Genomic DNA, 16,677 nt, shown 5'->3' on the forward strand with positions numbered 1-16,677 from the left:
ATTAAAAGAATTTATAAAGGTAAAACTATAATTTTAAAATCAAAACCCTAATTCTTTCCTTTGCGGGATTTGGCTGACAACCACCAAAGGTCATTGCCCTGAATAATATTGTTATCGATAATAAGTTGTCGATGGTGGTCTAGTGATGAACTATAATAATCCTCACATTACTCGTAAATAAGTGACGTGACGGATTAAATAGAAAAATAAATCAATAATATACATAAATCATTCAAGTATTATAAATGAAAATCAAATGATATCTTTTTGCAAGCGAAGAGTACTAATAAATAGATTTAAGGTATTGATTTTGATACCAATTGTAAATATAAAAACCATGATTATGCTAATATTATATGAAAAGCTTTAATGTTAGAAACTAAAATCAAATAATGATGGATCGGATTTACGATACATATATTTCAATATCATAAAAAAAAATTTATTTGATACGTAAGTGTACTATTTCGAATTTAAAAGTCGCATCGATATCAATTTGTAATGATAATTAGATTTATCTTTTTTTCTCTTTCTATCGTTCATAAGACTACTAACAATAATGAATTAGGGACAAAGAGAAATTAAAAATATCTGTCATCATTGATTATTTCATTCAGATTTTATCCTTTTATAAATAAAAATAAAGGATCTAATACGATAATTATAAGAGTATCTCTAGATAATATTCTAATTAAACTTTCTTCTTATTAATCATTGATTATCATCAAAATTTAAATAAATCTATAATACATTTTATCTAATTAGATATAACCATATAAAAAAATCTAACGAGTACTGTTCCCAAAAAAAGAGACTCAAGAAAGAGAAATCAAACCAAGAGTTGGTGGTGGGCGTTAATCAAATGTCACACATCGGCCAAGCAGAGTCAAGTCAACCAACTACTACTTGTTTCGTGAATCAGTATACCCGTAGACAGCTCATTCGGCCGAGTCTAAACACAACCCGTAGGCCGAATCCTGCCTCGACTTATTCTTCTAAGCCCCTTAGCTCGCTTCGTCGGTTGGTCATTTACTGTTCCGATATCCAATTCCGGTGAAGCGGCTGCTCGGGGCCCCATAGCGAGCACAAATCGTTTGCGAAATCAAATTTGATGGTTAATGTGGGGCCCGCGTAGGGACCATCGGGTCGCTCACTCCTCGAGTTTAATCTCCTCGAGCCCGAATCGTTCGTATTTTTCGTGTTCCCGAAACCCGACCCACCTTTTCCTCTCTCTCTCTCTCTCTCTCCGGTCAATATCCGCCCCTTCCCATCAGTTCTGTCACCCCGGAGATCGATCGACGATCACCGACCGCCTCCTCCTCAATGGACGAGTTTTCCGGCATCCTCGATCGTGATTTCGGGCTCCGGCCGCAGGGCAAGTCTACCCCCATAGCCTCCCCCAGCACCGCCGCCACCGTAGGAGGAGGGCGCGGAGAAGGCCCAAACCTTTGGTCCGTCCGGGACGGATCCTCCGACTCGACCTCCTCGTGGGAGAATCCATCATCCGGCTGGAACTCCGCCTCGATCGGCGATCCCTTCCTCCGGGATCGCGGAGCTGGCATCTCGAAGGATTATGATTATGTCTTCGTAGGCGTTCCTGCGAACTCGAGTTGGTCCTCTCGTGGACAGTATGCCTCGTCTTCATCGCCGTCGAACTTTGACTCCATATTCAACGGCTTTGCGGATTCCGGGACGAAGTCCTCGTCATCTTTGCCCGTGTACGATAAGCCGGTATATGACGACGATATATTCGACGGGGTTCCTGGCACGAAGAGCTCGTCATCGGTTAAGTATGACGATGCTTTTGCTTCCCTTTCATCAGGATCTAATCATGTTTCTGCACCACCGTATGAGGATCTCCTTGAGAACCTGGGGAAGCAAATGCCGGAGTCAAGGGCCGGTAGTGATAAGAGATCTGGGGAGAAGGAGGAGCAGGATATGTCAGGGTTCGATGAGCTAATTCCTGGATTCGGTAGGAGCAGCCCACCGAAGAAAAGGTATGATCTGTGATTCGTAGGCAGACTTGATTAATTCTCTTTTGTTAGATCTCACAATTGTTTCAGTATATGGTATTTTTTACCCTGACAGATGAATTTGGGTCATCAATGCATAGAAAGTTTTACTTAGGTTAATTTGCTATAAAACTAAGGGCTTCTGTTTTCATGCAATATTTCCACGTATTAAAGAGAGATACTACCAGTTTGTTTTAATGACTTTTTAAGCTCATTTCCATGATTGTGGAATTATATGCTTTGCGAGTTTAAATTTTCTGCCTTTTATTTCACTATAAAGTATAAACTATGTTTATTGTCATATCTTACAATTACTTGACATGTGGACAATGAACTTTCTTGGTGTACAGAGATAAAGAAGGTTCATTTTGATTTACTAACGTTGAATGCTTCGTAAGTGGTAAGAACAATAGCTTTTATAAACATTAGATGACACATGCTGCTTAAAATGGGCATGAATTTCTTACAATTGTTTATTAGAAATAGGGTGAAGAATATAATACTACAGTCTGCTCTTTTTTACTTGTGCAATCATTAGTCCAGAGCTATAGGAGACAGATCTCAAGGAGGTAATTTTAACAACAGATACCAGTACACCAGCGAATATTGGCCACATCCTCATAAAAATCCACTATATAGCACTCAGCAACAAGAGCTAGGATTATGTTATCCTCACAATGGTTGAGTAACCCTGCATACTGTATATGATGTAGTAGCAGTGAAAAAATTAATTAGTCGCTCACTGCTGCAGGCCTCAGTGAAAATAGAGTGGAAAATGTTTCAGTGAATGATGATAAGTTCAGCATGAATTGAGGCCATCAACCTCTTCAAGTCATTGGGAAGTTCTGAATAGACTTCAAATTTATGGGAGGTCGTGCAGGTCTGAAAACTTTAGAACTGGCACGTATTGGCCCTAACAATTAAGTTTCACAAGGTTTGTGAAAGTGGGAGAGATCAGCCTGTTCTGAACATCCCCGAACCTCCTGTTGGTAATAGTCACCCGTTCGGAGTCAGTTGGGCATCAACAGAACGACACTATACTTGTCTAGTACTCATTACCCATTTAGTCACATTAGATTATGGCTTGTTTTAGTTGCTACCTTTTCAGAGTCAGTCAGGCATCAACCGGACAAGACTACAATTGTTTGGTAATTGTTACCCATTTTGTCACATTAGATTTTGGCTTATTCAAGTATTTGAATTTATAAGTGAGGTTAATGTTTTGTTAATTGGTTTGGGTTTTCATAAAAGTTTGAGTGATGTGGTATATGATTATAAACTGCACAGTTTTTGTGAATGTGAATTTTGACTCGAATGTTTCTCAGTGTCCTCAAATGTTAGTTTGGATCCTGGATTGAACTGTGATGAAATTTTAATATTATTGATTTAAGACAGAGTCACACCTCTTGAATGTGATAATTCGGAGGGGCGGGATAGAGGACCCTTGGAAAGTTTGGGTTTTAGATTGGACATGGCCAATCTCACAATTAAGTGTTTTGCATGTCTTGTACGCTTTATTATTTACTGTTCCATGTACGCTTTATTATTTACTGTTCCATGCATGCCAAGTACAGTATTAAATAGGTTCCAGTATACCATGTTCCTTGGTTCACTTTGCATCTGCCTCTGGTGTTTAATGCTGTGAACTATTTGAACTGTGTGCTTTGCCTGCCCTGACACCTTTTTCAATATTTTGGTTCTGTGGAATAACATAGAAATGTTAGAAATGCTGGTAGGCCTCTTGGCTGGTATAACTTAAAGAATTACAAAAATATACTAACACAGTTTATGTGCAATGTTGAGTCCATAACCAATGCATACATCTTAAGACTGCAATATCAGCAATCAGTATCGCCAATGTATATACATCTGAATCAATGAGATGACTCTCCATTGACATGCTTTCTTTAATTTGATATTATTTATGTTTAATACAGGCCAGTTGTATCCATGTCGAATTGGTTCTCTGTTGACATCTTATTCTTCTCATGTGTTTGTCTAGCATTTTTTGTAATTTACAATTTTGCCATTTAGTTCCATCAAGAGCCATAAAAACTCCATATAAGGGTCAAGTTCGTTTCCAGTTAGAGAATCTAGTTATCTCCATCTCTTTTCTTGCAAATTCTAATAGATTTTTCTTTGATCTTTCTTTTCCTCTTATAGAACTTTGAATTTGGATTATTTTAATTTCCACCTGTGCCACAGTGGTTTCGTTGGATCTTATTGTTGACTGCTGCTACCTTGATTTTAACACTCCCAGGCATTTCTCATTTGAACCTTTCTAAAGCCGGTCAATGAATTCTATAATCTCCTCTTAAATTTTAATCAATCTAATACTTAAGAGCATCACTCCCAAATAGTTCAATGTTCTGGCAGGTGGAACAATGGCTGATCAAATAAGTAATTAAGTATATTGGAGAATTATTTTAGAATAAGAGCTATCCAGTGATCACATTACACAATACTCCTTGAATCCATGTACAACTTTTAGAAGTTTACCTCTTTTTAATAATTGCTTGAAGTTGAATCAAGTTTTTGCCTTTTGTTTTATGTTGGCCATATTTTCAAGTTTCAACTAGACCTGCGTCTCTTACCTTAGTGTTACTAATATCCCATTTAAACAACTTTGTCTTTTCCTGACATGACATACTTTGTACTTTAGTAGTCCTAAGTCTTTATATTTCGTTCAAAATTTCTAATTGAATCTTTATTCTTACATATGCTTGTCAATAAAAAGAATCATTACAAAGAACAAGAAACTCTAGATATCACCAGATCTCTACCTAAATATACACAATAAGCTTATGAATAATTAGATTAAATAGTCAAGATTCCAACTTTGAGGTGCATGATATCGAAAACAATAGTTTATCCTTTGAGTTCTATATTATAAAAAATGGAGATTAGGCTTCTACTTAAATAGAAGAAGGCTTAGTTTTTAAATGATATATATTTATTATGGTTTTGGAATGCAGACCAGATTCTTCATTTGACATAATGTGCTTTTTGGTCCAAACTTGAATAAGCTTAACCCACTGGACTAAAGTTGCTGATAGATTCATTGCTTGATCGCAATAAAATGGACATGAAGGCTGAACCCTCTATACATGTTAAAACTTAAAACAACTAGAATATTTAGGCAATCCAGCTATTTTGTTAGCCTAAACAATTTTGTTAAGATTTCTGAGTTATGGTTTAGAAGTTTTTATAAAAACAACCAGTTTTATTGATTCTGGTTAAATCTATACATTAATAGAAATTAGGATTATGTTATTCAATTAAGTTCCTGATAAGATTTAATCTAAGTAGATCAATTAAGGCTTTGATATTGGAACAATATTAGCCTTGATTTAGTGGCTTCAACCAATAGAATAAGCTTCTTGAGTTGCTGCTAATAAATAAAGTCTAAGGAGGGACCAATAAATGAAAGAAAAAATTGATACCCTACCCATTATAAATTTTGGCATGACTCTTCGGATGCTTGATTCCTAAGATACTTCTATTATTATGTATTTTGCATCCTATTCATTCATTATAAAATGAATCTGTCACATATGAAGGTTATCATGCTAGTTCAAGTAAGATTTCGCGTTAGTGGTAAAGCATTGGTATGGTGTGCTATATACCGTTCCTACAGTGTCAGCCATATTTGAAAATGTGAAAAGGGTATATAACAACAATATTCTTGTTTATTGCCTCTTGAAATAGTTATCTAATTAAATAGCCTCGCTCAATACCTTTATTGCCTTGCAAGAAGAATAAAAACTTTGAAGTTATGTAATGGCAGACAATCTGCATATCTGGCAGCAAAGAGATAACCTTCTCCCAGTTCTTTTAACCTGGAAGCAATTAAAAAAAGCCCAAGTTTACATATGTAAACTGTTTCTTATCTATATAATGGATGAATGACATAAGTTACTTGGATAAAGCAGTCTTTGTTCCAAAGAACTTCAATTTGTTAATGATTAAAAAGAAAAAGAAGCATATTCGTAGTATCACTTTTGTTTTCATTAGTCATATTGTTATGATTTGAATGTATTTGTGACCTTGTCAGTTGTCTCCTTTAACTTTGAACAGCAAGACAATTTGCTATTCCAGAACTCTAGCCTCTCTGAAGATGCTAATCACATCATAGGGTTTTTTTTAATAGGTTATCCTCCATCAGTTTTTATTCTCAAATTCTAATTTGTCATTCAGTTCAGTTGGATACTTAATTCTGTGTTTTCATGTTACTTATGTCTTTTGATTTTTTTATTTTCATGTATTATTATCATTTGTGTTATCATCATATCTTCAGAATGTGAAGATCTTTTTCAGGGAAGACCAAGAGGTTAGCCAACAGATGTCAGATATCTCATTAGATAAACCAGCTACCAGCAAGTCTGAAGATTCCTTTGTTATTTTAGAATCAGTATCTAACTCAAAATATTCATCATCTGGGTTGTTCTCTAACCCTTTAAAAAATATTAGTGAGCCTATGAACTTTGGAAGCATGCGAGTTGACACTTCTCCTGTTAGTGAGACAATATTTGATGATGTTAATGCTTTTGATGGAATCTCAAAATCAGTGCCACTATCGCAGCAGGTGCAGTCTACAAAATCTTCTGACTTGCAAAATACTGTTGGTAGAAATGGTATTCAAAATATGGACACCTATGGAAAAAACACCATGGTGGATCAATCCCCAGAGTTTAATCAGCCTATTGAAACCAGAGATGACATCTGGCTTACTGTTTCAGAAATTCCCCTTCAGACTCAACCTACCAGTGCTCCGCCACCTTCAAGACCGCCACCTCCACTTGTCATCAAGAAAGCTCCTCTTGGTGCTTATACAAAAAGGAAGGAAAATGAATCTTTCCATGATTCTACGCAGAGCCATCCTTACACTGAAAAATCAGCTAAGCCAGCTTCAGTTGATGAACTTGAAGATTTTGCTATGGGTAAACCTAAAACATATACTCAAGTAACTCAACATCATGAAGACTTTTTCTTCAACGGAGAAGAATTACAGAAAAAATTAGCTGCAGAAGCTGCTATGAAGGAGGCCATGCATAGAGCTGAGGCAAGGTTCAAACATGCTAAGGAGGCTAGGGGAATAGATCGTGGTGCCAAAGTTTCAAGGAACGAAGAATATATAGATGAAAAAAAAAATCTAGATGGTGAGGATCTAGAAGACACACAGAGACAAGAAGGATCAGACGACGAGCGAACACTGAAGGAAAGGGAGGCAAAAGAAGAGGAAAAGAGACTAGAAAAGGAGAGAGAGCAAGAAGTTGATAGGGAAAGAGAAAAGGCTAGACAAGCTGCAGCAAGGGCTATAAGAGAGGCAAGGGATAGAGCAGGTGCTGAAGCTCGACTAAAAGCTGAGAGGGCAGCTGCTGAAACACGTCAACGAGCTGAGAGAGCAGCAGTGCAGAGAGCAGCTGCTGAGGCACGTGAAAGGGCTGCAGCAGTGGCTATAGAAAGAGCTGAAAAGGCAGCTGTAGAAGCGAGGGAAAAGGCTGCTGCAGAAGCAAAGGAAAGGGAAAGGGCTGCTGCAGAAGTGAGGGAAAAGGCAGCTGCAGAGGCCAGGGAAAAGACTGCTGCAGAAGCAAGGGAGAAGGCTGCAGCTGAAGCACGAACTGCCGTAGAGAGAGCCGCAGCAGAAGCACGGCTAAGAGCCCAAAGAGCTGCAGTAGAAAGAGCTGCCGCAGAAGCTCGGGAAAGGGCTGCTGCAGCAGCTCGAGAAAGGGCTGCTACTTCTGCTGCTGCCGCTGTCAGAGAACATCAGAAAGTAGAAAATGATCTAGAGTCGTTCTTCAGCATGGGTGGTGCTCGAGCAAGTAGTGCACATACCTCATCAGTAAGAACCAAAGTCAACTATAGGTAAAGAGACTTGTGATTTTTGTAGATTATAACACGCTGTTTGGATTTCCAGGAAACTATGTTTGATGTTAAAGATCAGAACAAAGGGAGTTCTGATGGAACAAGGAGAACATCCTCAGGTTCCTCATCTACCATTAGAAAGGCATCTTCCACAACTAATATTGTTGGTGACCTGACTTCCATTTTTGGAGGTAGTATTCTTTTTTCATGCAACTTATATTTTTCTTTCTTGTACTTGTGCAGCAAGTCTTTTATTCTGATATTTTAATTTCTTGAAATATTTTTTATCTATAAAAGGCCCCCCATCATCTGGCAAATTTCAAGAAGTTGAAGGAGAGAGTGAAAAAAGAAGAGCAGCCAGACTTGAGCGTCATCAGAGGACACAGGAACTTGCGGTAATGTTCTTATTTTTGTGACATTACATAAGATACTGATAACAGGCAATTGTACTTGCATTTTGACTAGAAGTTAAAGTTAAATTCTGATTCTGTCTTGTGCAATTAATATGGACTTATTCTTTGGCCTTATTGGACTTTATGTATAGGCAAAAGCTCTGGCTGAGAAAAATGAGCGTGATATGCAAATTCAGAGAGAGCAGGCTGAAAGACATGTAAGCTTTAAGTTACCTGAATGCTATAGTGAATCTCTGAAAGCCTTTTTGCCTTGTATGTGTTCACTAGGACTATAACATTAAAACAGGTGCATTAGATATCCTTTTAACATTTTCATGTCCTTGTTACAGTCATTATCTAGTTTTATACTAATTCAATATGCTCATTTCAGAGGATTGCTGAAGCATTAGATATAGAGATAAAACGATGGGCTGCTGGAAAAGAAGGCAATTTGCGTGCCTTGCTATCAACACTACAATATGTGAGGTTTTCATTAATATGGTTGAATACTTATCCATTTTGCTATGTCAACATTCTGTATGTTGAATTTCATGTGGATATGACTCGCAGGTTGGAATATATATAACTGTTTGTTACCTTTTACTAAGCCCTTGACAAGATCCATTTTCAATCAAATGTTGCTTCACTTTTGTTCAGAGTTATTGTTTCTTGTGAAATTACTGCGAGTATGATCACTAGAGTTAGAGCACTCTTGCTATGGTTCTTGGATGCTGATTTTTAGGTATACCTTGTTAATATGGTGTTTGTTTGTATGTTTCATTTTCTTGGTAGTTAGGCAAATGAGCTAGTGTCAGGTGTCACTTGAAGAAGCATAATTTGCTAGATCGGATGGTACTTGTTTGTATGTTTCTTTATAATTAGTTGGCCATATACCTCAGGTCTTTGGTACTGGAACTTTTCATGTCATGCAGTCAAAGATAGTTCTAGGCATATTTACCAATTGTGACCTCTTCTAGGATTAACTTACTAATTAGTAATCACAACTGCAATTATTAGCACACAAGGCTAGGACAGTTGAAGTGGTGAATGCCATTAAAAAATTTCCCTCTTTCTCAATAAGGTGTTTCTATTTTCTAATATTTTCTATGGACTTACTGGTAAAAAGATTTCTTATTTTTCTTTTGTCATTCCTCACTTTTTCGTTTGAATTTAGTCCTTCTCTTCATATTCATTCACTTTTTCAGTTCTTATCTAACAGATACCACCCTGTATATTTAGTCTTCTGAGCTCTTTAAGAGACAAACACTTAGTCCTAGACTTTGTACTACTAAAGTAACTCCATCTTGTTCAAGAATATAAAGCAAGGAGGAAGGCTTTTCCAGATTTAGACATGGTTGAGTGGTGCTTGAGTGAATGTTTTTTTTTTGTCACCTAGTAAACCTGCACAATCATTTGGTGAGGTTGGCAGCAAGCATGACATAATGATCTAAATGGTCCATTCTTGAGAAGTGAATGAAAGGAAGATTTACGAAGCCTTATACTTTTCTCACATAATAATTTTTAATGACATGAGAGAATTGTGAGTACCAGAGGCTCTGAAATGTATTTTATAATTCTTCTAATATTTGTTGTTTTGTAATCTCTGAATGCTTTATGCATCTGTAAATCTGCTTCACAGATTAAAGCATTGATTATGATGATGGTTATATAGGTTAGCTGCATTAGTTGGTAGTATCATAAAACTTGTGAAGCCATGCAGGGTTCCAAACAAACTTGTGATTGTGTGCCATTGTATTTGGTACATATTTATTTCTTCTCTGGAACATTTTTATTAAGAAGTAATATATGAAGTTTTCTGGGGTATAAAGAACTTTAGAAAAAAAAAAAGCCCTTGCAGACACCCAAATTTGTTGCATATATTTTTTTTACCTGTATGAACTTGTTAACATCAATGATAGAGAGATGCATGAGGACAGGAATAAGGATTTGAAGAATGGGACTGGTAGGAGAAGATGAGAATGTGCCGAAAAAGAATTGGGATGACTGTTTTGGTTCTTTTTAGATTTCACATTAGCTAATTAATGTTCTTTCCCTATCTAATTGGAGTTACCATAGAGGTAGTTGATGGAGGTTAATGGCACAGATATGTACGAAAGCATGTTCAGTCTATGAGGGCACATATAATAATACTTTTTCAACTTTGTGGGAGTAAATCTGAAAATGTCAAACTCTGTGAGGATACATATGCAAGTGTTCCATAAAAATTATTTCTCATAACTAAGCTAGCAAGATATAGGTTTTTCCTTGACTTGATTTTGGCTTGCATGTAGTAAGTACAAGGGTCCATTATTCAGTTGCCTACTATAAGGACAAGGTTAATTGCAGGAAGGTTGATTTTGGGCCATAATGAGGCTTTCTGTTTCTCTAAGTTTATGCACTAAATAGGAAGTTCCTCTTTGATTTTTCTATAATATTATGACATATACATTACCCAATTAATACTATTATTCCCCCTATTAACTGATGAAGTTAGGGTTGATCATCTTGTTGACTAGGATTGCAATAGCTGAACTGGGCCTTTGTGCTGAGGTAGACAATATGAACCAAATTACAGAATAGCTGAGGTTGGACAAAGTGAAATACCAAGTTGAGCCAAAGTGGACCATCATGGTGTGAGCTTAAAATTCTGGAGTTGCTGAGCTGAGGTACTCTACCGGTATAAAAGTACTCTTAAGGTAAATCTTGTGAAACAGAAGAGACTTTGGGAATGTTTCCATCAGGGTTCTCTTCTGATGCGTAAGATAGAATTCAATTTAAGTGAAGAATAATTTAAAGTGGAGATTTAGAGCATGAATCCCAAGAAGGTAAGAGAGTTTTGATTCCATCTACTTGTGAAGGAGGTTCCCTCTACTTGTTTATCCATATTAAGATGCTATTTTTTTGTGATGATGGATGATGTGATCGATAATTAGGATCTGGGTCAGTTAGAGTGCAACACAATTTGGTAGGTGGTCTTAACTGCATCACTATGTGTCAAGCCATTGCAGTATAGTCCATCAGTTAATACTTCTTTGGTGATACCTGTTCGGTTCGTCTAATATCTCCTTATAAACTGATATAAAGGTGAAGCTAAACTTGAAAACCGGTCTAAGTTGTATGGCCAATAAACTTTACATGGTGCCTTCTCTAGTTCATTCTTTGAGGAGTTTACCTACCATTCAATGGTGAGCTACAGCAGAAAGAAGAGGGATGCGGCTTCTTCTATTAACTCTGAATCTGTGACTTGACGTGAGAGCACTTTAACCCTATAATTAATTTTGGTTAAAAAGTCAGATCTTGTATCAGCACAATTAGTCCATTTTTAATCTTGAAAGCTTATTTCTTTCTGGTATGGAAGATAAAAAATAATTGATTCATTTATTCAGACTGAATTGGTATAGGTTCTTTCCTCACTGATGCCAATATATGGCACTTAATACAAGGTGGCATGTGCCAAAAAAAAAAAATCATGGTGGCATGTGAATTTCTAATTGTTCAAAAAACTCACCAAAATTTGCTGTTCCTTGTGGCCTAGGAATAGGGTGGCTGGAATTCTCAAATTTGACTTCCAAGTAAATAATGGTCTTGTAGTTTTGGTTTCTATGACAGAAGTTGACTTAGACCTATTGTGATTGGGTTAGAAGATTGCTTTAAGTTAACCGACAGACTTGTTACCAGTAATATCATTTGATATGACATTAGAACCACATCTCTGTCTCTGACTATTCTGCCCATCTTTTTTACTATAGGTTATGTGAAAGAGTTCTGCACGAAATGAACATTGTGCTTGAGAAAAGTCTGAAGTTGTCACATCAATGTATTCTTTGAGAGGTTTGTAATAGTTGTAAACGAAAGCTTTTAAATCGTTGAAAATTCAAATCAAATTTCTGCCAGTTGTCCCTTGAAGTGACAATGGGAAATGCATCACTGTGTCTTATAGTAATAGAGTTCTGAACAAAAGTGAACCTATGCTTTTAAGAAGTCTTAAATTGTCATATCAATGCATTCTTCGAGTGGTTGATTGTAGATGTGAGTTAGGCTTTAAATCATTGAAAATACAGATGGCATTTCTGCTAGTTGTCCCCTGAAGTGACACAGGAAACTCTTCACTTTCTACTTTCTAGTATAGTGGTCTTCCCAGTTTTTACTATCGTTTTGAATAAAATGAACTATATGCTTCTAAAGTTTTAACCTTGTTGTAATAAAAGGCCACTTAATTCTGCCCTTTCTTTCTGTCATCATTGGTAATGTTTGCGAGAGTTCTGGAAAAAGGATAATACCTATTAGAACGAATATAGAAGAAAGTTAGCATGCATTGCCTTCATATTGGGCAATATGGGCTCCAAATGTCTGCTTGACATATTTTTATCACACATCAGAAGGACATTCATGCAAATTTCTAGTAGATGAGTGTAGGAGATCAAATGGGAGATGAATAAAAGCTGAGAGGGTTTTCACTGTCAATATTTCTTTGGAATGATTAGTTTTTATTAATGCAAAAGGTGACACATGAAATAAATTTTAAAAAAAGGTCTTTTTCCTCTTAGAAGAAACTTCCAGAATACTCTTTTATTTAAAAGATGAACTTTGGAGTTTTCTTATCCATAAATTTAGAGATGTCATATCCAGTTACTTTTAGTTTTTTCATTGTTTTCAAATCCCATGCAGGTGCTTTGGCCTGAATGCGGCTGGCAACCTGTATCTTTGACTGATTTGATTACTGCTGCTGCGGTCAAAAAGGTTTATAGAAGAGCTACTTTGTGCGTCCATCCTGATAAGGTGCAGCAAAAAGGTGCAACTCTTCAACAAAAGTATATTGCTGAGAAGGTTTTTGATCTCCTCAAGGTTTGTATTTAAGGGTAACTTGATCATCCTTTAGATTCTTAGAACTCATAATTTTGAACTCATGGTAATTGAACTTTTGGTCGTTATACCTTCTTGCTCATTCTTTAAGCCTGTTTGTTGTGTAAAAGTTCCAGTGTTGCTTTTCCTCATAAACAAGCTAAAAACATGAATTCAGATGTCTATGCCTTCCTGAGGCACAGAAACCTGATTCCTTGGCAATAGTGGCCATACATTCAGTTTTATAGGCACTCATGTAATTTGTTTTGTAAGTGCGTTTGTCAGCATTTAACCTGCATAGTGGCTGTTAAATTTAGAGCATTTTATCCTAGACACCAATCTATCAATTCTTTTTCTATATCAGAATCTTTAAAAGAAGTATGTGGACTCATATGGAGCCTGTGTTAGCAATGGAACCAGGGAAAGTAGAAAGACAGTTTTTCTCTAATATATAATTGATATAGTTGGCCATTCTGATTCAGTGAGTCCCTTCTTCCATCATTTGAAATTCAATTCCATCGATCTTATCATACCGAATCCCATCAATTGAATCATTTTTTTGGAGAAATATGAGACATCTAAGTCGTCCAAATGACAAATTTTATTGACTGATACAAGTTGATTTTCTATTTCATTTAATTGACGAAACAATAGCTAGACCATAGCATTTGACCTTTTTGATTGAGAATTGTATCTGTGGCTATGACTGTCCTGTCGGTCTGTCTGTCCCAGTATGAATCATCAAGGCATGGAGTGCCAATTACAGAAATAAGTTCAAGTTGGCATAATATTCTGAAATACTCAATGAAGAATTTGTAACATGATATTTGTCAGAAAATGTCTTCCACCAGATCATGATAAATTTATTACTGAGGTTCAACTTGTTCTGGATATCTGTTTTCAATTGTAAGGGAATTTTTCTATCTGTTAACAATGGTAAAAAAAAGTTTTATTCCCGATAATAGGAAGAATGACTGCAATTATTATATGTATATATATATATATATATATGTATATGTGTGTATATATATACATATACATACATACATATATATACATATACATACATATATATATACATATATATATACATATATATACATGCATATATGAAAGCTTTCACTTGAAGGAAGCTTTAGATCTATGAAGTGAAAGCAGATTCATTGATTTTGCAGCACGTTGAAATTATTTTTGACATATACTTAAGACATAAAACTTATATTGGATGTTATTTGATTTGGGATAACATCACTAACATCTTCCTTGAATGAAATAAGGTTGCTATATGTGCCTGCATCTATAGTTGTACTTGTTTGGTTTTCTAGGTCTATCAGTTTGTGAAGTTTATGACAACAGTATTCTATGAAATCCTGCTCTTCAGAATCTTCCCACTAATGTGTGCTATTGTGCTCAAATGAACAAAAGGAATAACTGATGTATCTTTTATCTTTGGAATTTACAACACAATATCCCCATTTATTTGTCAAAGCAGATTCATCAGGTACTTAATGAAGTTTTTTAGGATTCGCATTCTTTTGGACATAACTATGTTTCTTCTGCTGCATATATCTTGAACATGGAAATCCATTTTTCTCTTTGCCTATACATAAACATTTTTTAGGAAAAAAATAATTGTATTTTGCCAAGCATTTGAAATTCTTGAAGAGATGCTTAGCTGATTATTCAAACATCATTTCCTGTTGATCTTTTAGGGTGCCTATCTAATTGTTTTCTGGTCACTGCTAATAATGAATTAATATAACAGCTAAATTTTCTCTGACTAGCATAAGTATCATGTTATTGTCTTTCCACTTGGGCAAGGACACATAGCAAATCACACAATTTTTTTTATCGTTCTTTTATAATTTCTGCAAGGGTGAGGATCTTAAGGAAAAAGAAAAAGGAAATAAGAGCAGCAATAGCATAATTGAGATTTAATGACATGGGCTACATTCTCGCAGAGCTTAAATAGGGAAATTTGATATAATTCTGCATTGTTCATATCATTAGGACCCTGGTTCCAAATGCTTTAATCACTTTTATTAATAATACCCAACTGAACTTTATATTCTAACCTATTTGTTGTTAGCAAGGAAAAAACATTGGCTGTTTTGTTGTATTATGATAAGTTACATCCTTAATTTTTCAAAAGCTAAAGCAAACAACTTTCTTTTTATTTTAAATATTCTCTAGTTTGACCTTCTCCCGCAAATTCTTTACTTGGAAGTGACCATGGGCATGGGTTACGGTGGTCGCCAGGAGGTCAAGACTAGAACACAATATATATCCAGTTGTCTAACACTCCAAAATCATATGATAGCTGCTGGTGGTGTAGTGGGCACTTTACCTAAAATAAATTATGAAATATTGATAAAAAGATATTTGTTTCAGTATTATAATTTCTGTTCATATTTGAGTTATGTTGCTACTTCCATCCTCTAGAAGCTTTTCATTTCTGTCCTATATGTTGGTTGTGGATTGTCTGGTTAATATCATATCTCATCCCTTGACCCTGAAATGTTTGACAAGGCAGTGATTGCTGGTTAGGATGTTTGAAACATATGAAATTATATGCAATATTTGGCGACCTTAAAGAGGGGTAAGAGTACATGCAAGAGGAAACCACTAAAGAAGGAAGAGCTGGCATCAGATTGCCACTTCCATCTTGCCAGTATAACTTTGCAAGTTAGGAAGGAAGTTAGTTCTGGCCATATGCTCATAACTTTGCAAGTGCAGTCTAGAAAGATAAAACCTTCTAATTTTATGTGAGAAATGCTTTGATAAAATAAAGGCATGGCATAAAGACTGTGATTCTTGTAATGATACAGCCTGCCATTCTAAATGTGATTGGTACAGTTTGGCTTCGCAGCTTTCTAAAACACAATGGAATATCTTGACATGATCCATTTATTTGATCCAGAAGACCATTTTTTGGACTTAACTGGAGTTCTTGGGTTCAAATGGCTCTACAGCAAAATGAATTATTGCCCTATAACTACTGGAAAGTTGACTCTGTTGACTTATATTTTAAAAAAATCTGTTTAGTGAACAGTTTGGAGATCAGGTGATGGCCTTCAAAAGTTGGAACTTACATCTCATTACTAGCCAGCGGACTTCAAATTATTACCTGCTTTATAAACGCTGTTAAAACTTGGCATGTAATTCTTCCGGATGATCTTTTTCCTCTCTCTCTCTCTCTCTTCAATGTTGGTTTCATTAGCTTTGTTTTTATATATTGTGGTGATGTCCTTATTGTAACAATCTTTCTTAGAAATGATTCTGGTTTTCTTCTTTGTCTCACAAATATGCCCTCTTTGCGTGAAACAGGAAGCTTGGAACAAGTTAAACTCTGAAGAACTCTTTTAACAAGTCCACGAGATGACTCTCTGCTGCATGAGCTACTGCAAGGATAAGTATGTGATCATATTGAGTAAAGCCTTAGTGTGCTCTTTATTTATTATATTCTTTGTACTTCCTGTATGAGTTGATCAGTGTTGCCCTATAGACGCCTGCTGCAGTATAAATCAGTTTTCTGTTTGACTGATGGAAATGAATGTCCCTTTTTT

General features: G+C 35.9%; 1 protein-coding gene across 1 annotated transcript; it reads left to right on the forward strand.

Moving 5' to 3' along the window:
- The first annotated feature begins 1,181 nt into the window (after positions 1-1,181).
- On the forward strand, positions 1,182-16,655 carry LOC135598984 (auxilin-related protein 1-like). The gene is made up of 8 exons (XM_065093575.1): positions 1,182-1,997; positions 6,330-7,854; positions 7,930-8,068; positions 8,175-8,272; positions 8,422-8,487; positions 8,661-8,750; positions 12,938-13,114; positions 16,439-16,655. Exons 1-8 carry the CDS (start codon positions 1,324-1,326, stop codon positions 16,475-16,477), a joined length of 2,808 nt encoding a protein of 935 aa, XP_064949647.1. The 5' UTR covers positions 1,182-1,323; the 3' UTR covers positions 16,478-16,655.
- Positions 16,656-16,677: the final 22 nt, after the last annotated feature.

Source organism: Musa acuminata, chromosome BXJ2-1, assembly GCF_036884655.1.
Source record: "Musa acuminata AAA Group cultivar baxijiao chromosome BXJ2-1, Cavendish_Baxijiao_AAA, whole genome shotgun sequence".
NCBI classification, from domain to species: domain Eukaryota; kingdom Viridiplantae; phylum Streptophyta; class Magnoliopsida; order Zingiberales; family Musaceae; genus Musa; species Musa acuminata.